General features: G+C 42.5%; 1 protein-coding gene across 5 annotated transcripts in view; it reads left to right on the top strand.

Moving 5' to 3' along the window:
- GLMN (glomulin, FKBP associated protein) overlaps positions 1-13242 on the top strand; it is a 73724-nt gene that overhangs the window by 49375 nt on the left and 11107 nt on the right. For all 5 annotated transcript variants that reach the window (XM_030205376.1, XM_030205372.1, XM_030205377.1 and 2 more), the window contains 7 exons: positions 8044-8074; positions 8157-8246; positions 8763-8804; positions 8885-8958; positions 9095-9179; positions 9539-9648; positions 10727-10790. In XM_030205376.1, coding sequence (XP_030061236.1) covers positions 8044-8074; positions 8157-8246; positions 8763-8804; positions 8885-8958; positions 9095-9179; positions 9539-9648; positions 10727-10790 — 496 coding nt within the window. The remainder of the gene's footprint in view (positions 1-8043; positions 8075-8156; positions 8247-8762; positions 8805-8884; positions 8959-9094; positions 9180-9538; positions 9649-10726; positions 10791-13242) is intronic.

Raw genomic sequence — 13242 nt, 5'->3', positions numbered from 1 at the left:
AGTAGCAAAAGAACTAAGGAGCCCTTTTACAGAGCGGCGGTAAGCCCAACGCAGGGTTACCGCTCGCTCTTTCAGAACTACCAAAGCTTTTACCACACTCAGAACATGTAAAAGGTTTTACTCCTGTGGTGTGTATTTTCTGGTGCATTGTAAGATTTACCTTCTGACCAAAGCTTTTACCACACTCTGTACATGCAAATGGTTTCTCTCCCGTGTGCACTTTGAGATTTACATTACAACCAAAGCTTTTACCACACTTAGAACATGTGAATGGTTTCACTTTATTATGGATTTTCTTGTGTATTTTGTACGTTTTGCATTTGGACATTTTTTGTTTGAAAATGGACCAAAAAATAAAATGTCCAAATCACAAAACGTTTTTACAAACAGCATTTTCAAATGGAAACGATAGACTTTTTTTTTTTTTTTTTTGTAGAAAATGATGTTTCCTGTTCTGATTTTGGACGTTTTACAAAGAAATTCCAAATTCAGACTTAGACATCATATCCAGAAATGCCCTTAGTGCGCTTGACTTGCCCATGGTCACAAGGAGCTGCAGTGGGAATCTAGCCCATGTTGCCAGGATCAAAGCCCTCTGCACTAACCATTAAACCACTCTTCCTCTATTTTGGACATTTTGCATTTGGACATCTTTTGTTTGAAAATGGACCAAAAAATAAAACATCCAAATCACAAAACACTTTTCTAAACAGTATTTTCAAAAGGGAAAGATAGATGGGGGGGGGGGGGGGGTGTTGTAAATAACCTTCTTTCCTGTTCTGAATTTGGACGTTTTTTGTAAAATGTCCAAAATCAGATTTAAGACGTCATATCGAAAATGCCCCTCTTGGTAGCTTTGTCTTTTTCCTTTGGGTTTTCAACTCAATTGGAACTGGTCTCATAAGCCTATCTTGGATTTTTATTCCTTTTTTTTTTTTTTTTTTTTTTACAGCCCTCTACTTGCTTTGCCCAGCCATCATGGCACTAGTCATCAGTCAAAACTGGGCAAGTGTATATCTTGAGGCTGGCCTTGAGGTGTCACCATTGCATAAGGTTGCGAATGCTGCCTCTGCTGTATTCTGAAGAGCTGAATCAAACTGAGATTTTGCATTTAGGGGTCCTTTTACTGAGGTGCACTATGGATTAACGTACACTAAATCCATAGTGCACCTTAGTAAAAGGACCCCTTAGTGTCAGGGGCGTAGCCAGACAACAGATTTTGGGTGGGCCTAGGCAAGAAGTGGGTGGGCATCAAGTGTTCTCCCCTTCACCCACCACCAAAAAAAATCTCAGCTGGGAGGGGGTCACGTGATGGATTGAGAGACGAAGACACGTTTTTCAGGTCTCTCCGGGTCAATCTCCCCTCAAGGCTCAAAAATCGCGCTAAAAATCAGCGAAATCACCCACAACAGGAATCGCTATCTCCCAAGAGATTATGGACTCATATGTAACAAGAGAAACCAGGGCGATGTCGGGCAAAACGATAAAAAAAGAAGGTGAGAAATCCAGAGCACAAACGACACCCAAGATGGCGGCGAGCCCGAACCAGGAAAAAGGCTTTGCCTTCACTGAAGAACAACTTTCACAGCTGGCAGAGGCGGTAACAAAGGCGCTGTAGCCAGAATTACATAAAATAACAAATCGGCTGGCAAGTATGGAATCTCTATTGAACGAGACGACTCGCCGAACGGGAGAATTGGAGGCTCGTGTATCGGAGGTCGAAGACACGGAAACCCACAGAGAAGCGGCCTTCAAAGAAACGCAGCAAGAGCTCCAGGCCCTGCGATATCAGGTTGACGACCTCGAGAACAGATCCAGAAGATCGAACCTTAGACTAATAGGAGTGCCGGAAACGATATCCGACCGGACCTTACCAACTCAGCTTGAACGCTGGCTAAAAGCAGAATTTGCGCTATCTGACAGCGCGGGATCATTATGCTTGGAGAGGGCCCATCGAGTGGGAAGGAAAAATCCAGTGACGACCAGACCAAGAGCAGTTCTCATAAAAATTCACAATTTTATCCACAAAGAAGAGATTCTGAGAGGGGCCCGCTCTAAATGGGACACTTTAACGCTGGAAGGAGAGCATATCAGGATATTCCAAGACTACTCCCTGGTGGTTCAAGAAAAACGGAAGGCCTTTAGTCCTATATGCCAGAGTCTGGTGGCCAGGAAACAACGCTTTAAATTACTGTATCTAGCACAGTTAAAAATCCAAATAAAAGGGACATGGAAAACTTTTACAACCCCATCAGAGGCGCAAAAGGCACTGAACCAGGAGACAGCTACAGAGGAATCCTGATGGAATTATAAACTTTAGATACTGGATAAAGCAAGAGAGGAACTGATCTCCTGAAATGGGGAGGAAGAGCAGATGACATGTCATCCAGATTCCTGGGCAGCAAAAAGTCAAATGTTAAGTAGTAGTCAAAGTTCCTGCATGAGTATGTTGTGAGTTATAGTTATGTTGTGTTATAGTTGGAAGCGCACTTGTTACAGCAGCAATACAGCTAAGGTGAGAGGGGAGTACCACCATCATCAGACCTTTACTCTTATACCTGGCGCTCAGATAGAGAGTGTGGGGCTAAGAGTAAGTAATGGGGAGTAAGTGGGAGGAGGGGGAGAGGGATGAGGGAGGGGGGGAGGGGGGGAAAGAGTAACGATAATACGAGCAGGAATATACAGAGGAGTAGGCTACTTAGGAGGAAGGGAGGGGGAGGTAATCAAGAAGGATTGGGAGCCACATATATGTCACAGTTTTCCGGGAACAGGCAGATCTATGGGGAGGGAGGATGGGAGTGGAACCAAGAGGTCCGGGTGAGCTGGGCACCACGGGCGTCAAGGGAGGAAAACAAGTGCATGAATGATACTGAGCCCTCCATTGAACATGAATGCTAATCACACAAGGTTTCTGACCTGGAACGTGGGAGGGGTCTCTAGTCCAATAAAAAGGGCAAAAATATTAGCTGCACTAAATAGGCATAAAGCAGACGTAATATGTCTCCAGGAAACCAGATTAACACCTGATGAACATTTAAAGCTAAAACGAACTTGGGTGGGAGAAGTACATACGTCATCGGCCGCGGGGAGGAAAAGAGGAGTAGCCATATTAATCCGTAAAGGAATAGTGGCAAAATCCCAACTAATAGAAAGTGATCCCCAGGGAAGGTATGTGATGGTACATTTATGGCTCCACCACAAAGAGTATTTGGTTGTGGGGATGTATGGCCCGAACTTATACGAGAAATCATTTTATGACAAAGTAGTGCCTCCTCTATAGATCCCTACCGTTAATTATCTTAGGTGACTTCAATCTAGTGGCAGATCCTACGCTGGACTGCTCAGCACCAAGACGCGCAACGCGAGGAGGGCAAAATAAAAGAGCTTTAAATCAATTCATGCAATCCCTGTTAGTTGCAGACACATGGAGGACATTGAACCCTGAAAGGAAAGAGTTTACCCACATGTCTAGAGCCCACGGAACCTTTTCCAGGATAGATTACATATTAGTGGACAAGAAGATTTTTTCCCAGGTGTGTTCAGCAGAGATAGGCCCAGAAGAAATATCAGACCATGCGATGGTCTGGGTTGATATGCAGGTCCCAGGGTCCGAATCGGTAAACAAGGGATGGCGATTCCCATCTTATTTATCAGCCAACTCAGAATTTAAGAGATACATACAAAGTAGATGGGTAGACTATTCTGATAACAATGCAGACTACAAAGATCGCCCATTAGTGTTTTGGCCAGCCGCAAAGGCGGTGTTAAGGGGAGACATAATTGCTTTCACGGCTAAGAGAGAAAAAAGGCTGTCCTGGGCCATTATCAACTTGGAGCAGAAATTCCAAAAAGCAAAAAGGAGGTTTTTACACTCCCCTAACAAATACCTTAAAGAACAGATGCAAACAGCACAAATAGCATTAAATACTCTTCTACATGAGAGAGCGACTAGAGCACTAATAGTTAGGAAATATAAGCTCCAACGATTTGGCAATAAATCAGGAACGCTAATGGCCAGATTAGTCAAACACCAGGGGGGTAGTAGGGTGATAACGGCAATAAAAGACCAAAAAGGGAAGATCCAATATGAAAAAGAGAAGGTAGCCAGAGTTCTGGAGGAGTTCTTTGGCTCCTTATATGAGGCAAGAAAGACATCGGGCCAGGTAGGAATACAAGAATATCTGGAAAAGTCAGGCATGACCCAATTCCCTAGTGAGGTCGTAGAGTCCATAAACAGCCCCATAACAGGAAAGGAGCTGCAAGAAATTATCAGCTCGCTACCTAGCCACTCTGCTCCAGGCCCAGATGGCTATTCAAGTGAATTTTACAAAATCTTGGGACCCATGGTAATAGCCACCCTCTTAGACTATTTTGAGGAAGTGGTGGACAAAGGAAGCTTTCCCCCATTCACAAATGAAGCTTTGATTTCATTGATCCTAAAACCTGGGAAAGTAGAAATGCAAGCAGAATCGTATCGGCCGATATCGTTGATCAATGTTGAAGTAAAAATCCTGGCCAAACTGATCTCAAATAGGTTGCACCAACACCTCCCGAGTTTGATAGCACCGGAGCAGGTTGGGTTTGTTAGGAACCGTCAATCAGTAGTGAACGTGAGGCGAGTATTACTAGCAATGGGACACTGCCAACAAGAAAAGATAAAATCAGCGCTGATCAGCCTAGACGCTGAGAAAGCGTTTGATAGCATTGATTGGGGATACTTATTTGAAGTGATACGCTACATGGGTTTGGAGGGATGGGCACTTCAGGCGATTATGGCGCTCTACTCGAACCCTAGAGCCACGGTACTAGTGAATGGAGAGCGGACCAGAATATTTCCCATAAAGAGAGGGACCAGACAGGGGTGTCCCCTCTCCCCAGCACTGTTCCTTCTGGCAATAAAACCCCTCTTAAGGACAATAGCCAAGACAGAAACAATAGCGGGAGTGGAGATAGGAGGAGAAAAACTCAAAGCAATGGCATTTGCAGACGACTTGTTGATAGTGACAGAGCAACCTAATACATCAATTAAATCTCTAATTCGAGAAATCACTCAGTTTGGAGCACTATCGGGATTTAAGATAAATATGCAAAAATCCAATGTTATGCAACTATACCCTTTGGGGCAGGTAGAAGGGAGAGAGGGGGGAAGTGTATTTAATTTACAGAGAGTTACAGAGGTGAAGTACTTAGGAGTGCAAATCCCACAAGATTTAACAAAACTCTATGAGCGTAACATTAACCCACTGTTAAGGGAGACCATAACAAAACTGAGGCAATGGCAGGGGCTCCCGCTTTCGCTGTTGGGGCGCATAGCAATGTGTAACATGATGATAGCACCTTGTTGGCTGTATAGATTCCAGTTGTTGCCCCTATACCTTAACAGAGCAGATGAATTGAAGTTGAACGCTGCACTCCAAAAATTCATATGGAACGGGAAACGGTTAAGAATGGTACTGGGTATGGTGTGCGCTCCGACAGAATATGGCGGCTTGGGCTTAATGAACATAAGAACACTGTCAATAGCATGTGCCATGAGACATTTAAATGACTGGTTCCGAGGCACGGCAGACTTTTCTGCAACTCAAATTGAGATGAACCTCTTTAAAAACCATCATTTCAGTAGCTATCTACATGGGTTGAAATGCACGCCAGTACCAACGCTGATGACATCTCATATACTGCCCACCCTACAGAGAGCGTAGGCATGGATCTGCAGATTGCATCACTGCTCCCCCAGAGTCACTCCCTTCTTGCCAGTGTGCGGAAACCCGGCGTTCCCTCCGGGTGATCTACACGAAATATTTAGAAAATGGAAAGCCAAAGGAGTAATATATTTGTTGAATATAATCACCGAAGAAGGGAGATTGAAATCCTTTAATGACTTAAAAGAAGCACAACTTCTTGGACCTAAAGATCATTTTTACTACTGGCAATTAGGGCACTACGTGAGGAGCTTGCCTTGGGAGGCATTGACAGAGGATGCCCAGGAGGAACTGACCTCAGCTCTGTCTCTGAACTCACAACAGAAGGTGCCCCAATCATTCCACCATAGACATATCAAAGACACCAAGCTGGAAATGGACTATGTCAAACAAGCTAGGGTTTGGAGTGGAGACTTACCAATTCTAATCCCAGCTACGGTGTTTAAGTCTCATATGCTAATGATCCGAAGAACAACTCCTTGGTCAGCATACTGGGAGCTCCAATATAAGTTTGCGGCACGACTCCATATTCCCCCCCGCAGAGCGTTCCACATGGGCTTGTCTCCTGATGGGGCGTGCCCAAAATGTGGGGGGGAAGGAGCAACGTTGGGGCACATGTTTTGGAGTTGCCCGAAAGTTCAAAAGTTCTGGATGACTATCGTAGAACACACTCGGAGAACCTGGGACGCAACATGGAGAGGCACTCCCTTGATGTTGTTTGGAAAGCTAGAGCTGGGTACATCAAAGCCAAGAGGATACACGGACTTTGTAAAACGGGCAGTGATGGTAGCAAAAAAGACCATTCTCGTGGACTGGTTGGAAGCAAGGGGACCGCGGGTTCAATTGTGGCGGACCCAGATGATTTTCCTTCTAAGAATGGAGAGATTAAACTACAAAGACAGACCAAGCCAAGAATTCGAACAATTTTTGACAAGATGGACCCCATTTATGAGGACTTTATCCCCGGCTGCACGAAGCCAACTGTTGAATATGTAGCCAAATCCATAACCAATAGTCAATTCTGTATGTATAAGATAAATCAAAGGGAGAAGAAGGGGGAAGAGGGAAGGGTGGGGAGGAGGAGAGGGGGGGGAAGGAATAAAAAATGGAAATGAAAAAAAAAAAATCTCAGCTGGTGGGAAAACGCTTCTTTCCACCTTAGTAGTCTGCAGCAGGCATGCGCTGAAAACTGAGCATGCGCAGGTGCCAGTATCGTGGAGAATAGCATTTTCATTACCATCAGGGGGAAGTCTTCAGCTGGCGGAGCTTTGGATTCCCACCAGCTACTGCTAAATGTGTGCTACTGTTGGGTGGGCCTGAGCCTTAATTGGGTGGGCCCACCTGTGGCTACACCACTGCTTAGTGTATAGTAATTGCTACTGAGTTGCTAGCTGGCCCTTTTGTTTTTTCTTTTTGAAAATTGTTGAAGAGACAATTTCTGGTCTTTATCAGCTGTCTGTAAAATAGCTTTATTAGTTACTAGGAAAAAATGCCCGTTTCTGAGCGGAATGAAACGGGCGCTAGCAAGGGGCCCCCTCCCTCCGTCCCTCAAAGCTACTTGCCTTGTTCGCTGTGGGCCGTTTCGGCCCTCGAGTGTCAATAGCTCCGCCCTCGACGTCATGACGTTTTGACGCGTCATGACGTTTTGACGCGAGGGCGGTGCAGACACTCCAGGGCACACCGGATATCTCGGGCGCCTCAACTTCCGTGGAGGCTTCAGAATGTTGGGGTTGCCTTTTATATATATAGATTACTAGTCCAAGCCAGTCAAAATTTCTTCAGCTGCTGTTTTATGTAATCTACATATTTCAAATTAAATGAGATATAAAATACATTAAACTTATGAAGTATAAGATTTGTCTTTCAGATTTTTGGATTTGCTTCCTGTTAATATTGTTTTTGTTGCCTCCTCAAATAGAAAGTCCCAGCCACTCTCAGCAACTGTTTAAATATTGAGGCTGCTGAGATCTGTTGTTACTAGATTTCCAGGTTTATTTGAAGATTTGATATACTGCCTAAGGGAATACACCATCAAGGTGGTTTACAATATAATCTGTAAGTATAAGGAAAAAAGGAAAGGAAATACAATACAGATAGGAAAGTGAGAGGAGGCGCTAAAGTGTAAGACTAGCAATGGCCAGAAGGATCATTAAATAGATCATTACTTGCAATGGTCCATAAAATACTTTGGTAAAGAGATCACATCTGCTCTAACAAATCCCTACACAACAAAAGCCATATTTATTTTAAACCATCTGCTGTCTTGTTGCACTGTAGTCCTTCGGAAAATTCTTAAAGGTATTTCTTAATGTATAGTTCCTTAATTTTTTTTTTTTTGCAGAATGGAAGAATCCATGTTGTCTAAAGGACTTGTAAGTATCTCCTTCAGAAAAACACATTGTTTCTCGTAGAATGATACGTGCCCTATGAGACAGAATGCATTTTCTTTTGCAGGCTTTATTTGAAAACTGTTTATTGAGAGTGGAAAACAATAGCCTGCCTCACCAGTACTTGGAAATCAAAAGCTTTCTGAGTGTGCCAGAAGTAAGGTATCATATAATCTGAAGGGAAAATTCTTGGGGAGATTCTTTTTTTTTTTGGGGGGGGGGGGGGGTGCGCCAAGGGTAAGCCGTAAAACAGCTTTGGCACTGCAATAGTATATTAATTGCTTTAAGCAAGAATCTGAGCTTGATTTATGTTTTCAGCAAGAGATTCATATAACCAAACAAATCTTTTTTTGTTGATCAACATTCATATTAGCCTACAACACTGTGCTAATATTATGCATAGCTTTAAATCACATGGGGGGGGGGGCCTTTTACTAAGGCATGCTAGCATTTTTAGCGCGCACTAATATTTAGAGCACGCTAAATGTTAGAGATGTACATATATTCCTGTGGATCTCTCTAACATTTAGCGCTCCCTAAATATTAGCACATGCTAAAAATGCTAGCACGCCTTAGTAAAAAAAGGCCCATAATATCTGTATATTTGGCCTTCTTTTTTACTCTTTGTTAATTTGTGTCAAGCTGATAATACTTTTGTTCTTATCGTTGGCAGGATTTGGTGAAAGTGATGACTCTATGTCCTGTTGAGCATCTGGTATGAACAGATTTTTGTTAAATGTGCCAAATTTAAACATATTTATACAGTTTGTTTATATACCATTTTTTTCCTTCTAGAGAAAAAAGAGTTTAAAAATATTGCAACTATACATAGACAAGCTTGATGCAGAAGGAAAATACAAGTTGTTCAGGTATTTGGCTTATTGTGAGAATGCTGGAAGCAAACAGATCTTTAAATAAGCTATATCCTGTAACATTCAGCTTCCCACTTTTATTTCAAGCGATAATCAGGAGATGAACTAAAATATGCTAATGTTTGCTTTCAAGGTGTTTATTGCAGACAAGTAATCATGCTGGTATGGAAGGGTACATCATTCAAAACATCAAGAACCAGATAGATTTGTCACTAAAGGTGAGAATATATTCAGACAGTTCTCTCTTAGCTGTTTTCATCACTCATCACTCAACATGAGCAAAACTCTTATCTAGCCTTATACACAGAAACCTTTCAACATGCAATGTCTGGAACTCAACATGGGCAGTCTTAGAACATTCAGAAATATCTCAAGTTCACAGGTCCTATGAAAGTAAGATTAGCTGTGTACCTGACAAAATCTTGAGATATAAAAACAGACTTATCTCTGTTAGCTTTCCTATTTTATGCATTATATATGTAGTTAAATCATTTCAACCACTATTTATCTTACAGATGAGGCAAACTGAAGATGGTAGTTTTTTTTATCATTCTCCTTGTTTGCTTTTGATTTTCAGACAGGATATGGCAGCAATTGTTTTTTAGGACCAAGGTTAATTCCTCTTCTACACACGGTGCACTCACTTCCCGAAGGGGTGGAAACGGATCTGCTCCAAAATTCTGATAGGTAAGCTCTAAGTCCTCACCTCACTAAGAACTGTCCTGCTTCCATAGGGTCAGTTGTAAGCTGTCTAATGAGTTACTTGAAAGGGCTGGGTTCATGCATGAGGTACAGCTGCTACAGTAGTGGTGGTAGACGCTACGTTTATAAGTGAAAGCTAAACTAAACGTCCAAAGAAAGGAAAAAAACATCTTCTCGTTTCAAGCTTGTTTGATATGAATTAATTTAACAATCTGCTGTGAATTCGAGTCTTCTCTTCTGTATGAAGATTATTGGTATTTACCAATCTAATCTACTTTCAGGGTAGACAAGTGTCCAAATCATTAAACTGGCATCTCTGTGAAGATTTTCAGGAGAGAAGTCAAAATTCGTAAAGGCATATAGACTGCATGACCCTCTCATTCTCCCAGGTGGTTTTCAGAGCAGGGTTGAGGAATATTTTGTCCTGCACTGGTAGAAGAAAGTTATGTCCACTAAGAATCAAAACTAAATTAAGCTCCTATCTGTAATCTAGGAAGTATGTCCCATCATAATGTATATTGGATTTCTTCATAGTCTCTTCAGGACCGCCAGTATTTTGGAGGCAAAAGGCAGTAAGTTCATTGCTCAGATCTGGCAAAATATGTTTTTTTTTCCATTTTCCCACAAATTAGCCAGAAAGGACTTACTTCCTTCTGCCATTGCAGGGCAGTATAGGGAAGCATGTACTGTCTCTTTGCAATACGTATTCTAGGAATTGTTGGACGACATTGTTTATCAATGCTTTTAATCTGACACCCTGCTTGAGCACCAAATTCTTTCATATTGAAAATGGTTTTGTATAGGAGATCTGAGCCTATTATTTAAATATTTTTTAGAAAGTCTTTCTAATAGCAGGATGAATAACTGATGGTGTGCCTATTTAAACAAAATTTCTCAGGTTCTCTGGAAACTGAATTTTAGGATGTGGCTTGTCAGTGTTAAAACTTTACTTTCAAACTTGTTTTCAGGGGTTTTAGATGATTCTAGTATTTTAATAAGTTTACATTTTTAAAGATCATTCAAATGTTAAACACAGGTAAATCATTATGTTTCAAACACACAGGATAATGGCTGCCCTGAATCTATTGAGATATTTAATTATAAAGGATCCAGAATATGAGAATCAAGTAAGTTGCCTACACAGTACCACTTCTGTTTCAGTTGTCTTGATAACTATATTTTTGTATTTTCCACCACAGTCTGTTCTGAATTACAATAATTCAATCTGAGTTACTTTCTGGAAGGCAATTAATAAAGTTCTTATGATTATGGTGATTTGTCTCCTTGGATTTAATATATATATGCAGTGTTAAAAAAGGTTTGTGAATGCTAAGTATAATAGTGAAATTTATTTCTTATTTAGGGTGGCATTTTGATTAAGATTTTAATCGCAATTAGTCACTCAGTTACAAATTGAAATCAAATGCAGCCCTAAAAGAATAAAACATTATGAAAAGATAAGAAATACAAATTGACATATTACTTATTAAAGAATCGAAAACAGCATGCAGAATAGCTATAAACAGCCTTAGTTTTCACAGCCTACTTCACAAATGCAAGCCTACTTATCCCGATAACCTTGATTAACAGAAACCTGTCTTTTTAATGCAATAGAAAGACTCTAGATTGAACAATTATTTCTTGAGACATTATAATATACATAGTGTGAACCACAAGATTTATTTCATCATGTGAAATAATTGAATCCCTAGTTTCTTTAGCACAATTAGGGGTCCTTTTACTAAGCTGTGGTAAAAAGTGGCCTGTGGTAGTGTAGGCACGCATATTGGGCGCACTCTGAGACAGTTTTTACTGCATCTACAAAAAATTTATTTTTTTTTAATGGGACGGGAAAAGGGCCTGTGGTAAAAATGAAACCAACGTGGCCCAAAACCAGCCTGAGCCCTTAACGTCACCTATTGATCTAGCGGTAAAGGCTCATGCGCTACACGCGCGGTGACCGGTATGCACCAAGTGCCTATTACCGCCGGAACCAGCACGCGTAGGAGGAAATAAATAATTCATCCACGCATTATGGGCGCGTACCAAATCTGAAATTACTGCCAGGAAGATGCGCTGGCCTGGCGGTAGTCTCACCCCATTTTTCTGCCTGGCATCCCTCTGAGTGGTACAGCTGCAGCAGCATCTCTCTCTCTCTCTCTCTCCTGCCGCCACTACAGCACTGGAGTCTTCCAGTTCTTTCTCTCCTTCCAGCCCCGCAGCACCCGGTATCGCTCCCCCCACCCCGAGTCCTCCAATCCCCCGAGCCACCAGCAGCCTCAGCAAGACAGCAGTACACACGCTGCTTTAGACCTGCCTCTGGAAGCCTTTCTTTCTCTTTCAAATTCTTGTTCCCGCATAGGTGGGAAGCTGTAGGAGACAGAAGGGCTTCCAGGGCAGGTCTAAAGCAGCGTGCGTACTGCTTTCTCACTGAGGCTGCTGGCGGCTCGGGGGATTGGTAGACTGGGAGAGGGGGGCGATACCGGGCTGGAAGGAGAGAAAGAACTGGAAGACTCCAGTGCTGTGGTGGCGGCAGCTTCGGGGGGGGGGGGGGGTGGAAGGAGAATGAGAGAGACAGGGGCAGGCCCAGGCAGCAAAGAGTGAAAAAAAAAGAGACGACAGAGGGGGGGAGTATGAGAGAGAGAGATGGAGAAGGAGCAGAAGATGAATGGGACTAGGGGGTGTGGAGGAGAGAGAGGGAGCAGAAGATGGCTGGGACTAGAGGGTGTGGGTGGGGAGAAGGAGCAGAAGATGGATGCGACTAGGGGGTGTGGGTGGGTGGGAGGGCGGGCGAAGGAGCAGAAGATGGATGTGATTGGGGTGTGGGGGGAAGGGGAACAGTAAAGAAGATGAGTGGGACTTGGTGGGGGAGGGAGAGAGAGCAGAAGATGAATGGGACCAGGGGGTGTGGGAGAGATGGAGCAGAACATGGATGGGACTAGAGGGTGTGGGTGGGGGTAGGGAGAAGGAGCAGAAGATGGATGCATCTAGGGGTGTGGGGGGAAGGGGAACAGAGCAGAAGATGAGTGTGACTTGGAATGGGAAAGGAAGGCGACAAGGAGAGAAGAAATGGAAAAGCCAACCTGAAAAAGAATTTAGAAGACTGGCACATGGAAAGTGGAAGAGAGAGTGGGACCAGCCCAATCAGAAAAATAAAGCGCTCAGATAACAAAGGTAGAAAAGAAAAACATTTTTTTTATGTAATTTCTTTTTTTAAGATTGCGATGTGCTTGCCTTGTGAAATATAATTTATTTATTTATTTTTAGTTTTGTATTTTGCAGAGTACAGGACATTAAAAAAAACCCATTTCTGTTTCTCTCTTACCAGTATTTCCATTGCTTGTAGAGTTTGGCTTTCTTGGGTGGAGGGGAGGGGGTTGGTTTCATTCAGTTTTTGTCTGAATGTTTTTTTTTTGTGGTCCCATATATATATATATATATATATAGATATATATACACATATGTTGGCTTCATATTCAGTGTTTTAGGCTTGTGTGTGTTTTGAATAACTATAATGAATATATATAAGATCTATGTATGCAAATGAATATGCTAATGTGCCATACCCCACCCTTTGTC

Source organism: Microcaecilia unicolor, chromosome 6 (assembly GCF_901765095.1).
Source record: "Microcaecilia unicolor chromosome 6, aMicUni1.1, whole genome shotgun sequence".
Classification (NCBI taxonomy): domain Eukaryota; kingdom Metazoa; phylum Chordata; class Amphibia; order Gymnophiona; family Siphonopidae; genus Microcaecilia; species Microcaecilia unicolor.
Note: the sequence above shows the minus strand (reverse complement) of the source record. Positions and strands in the feature narration are given on the sequence as shown.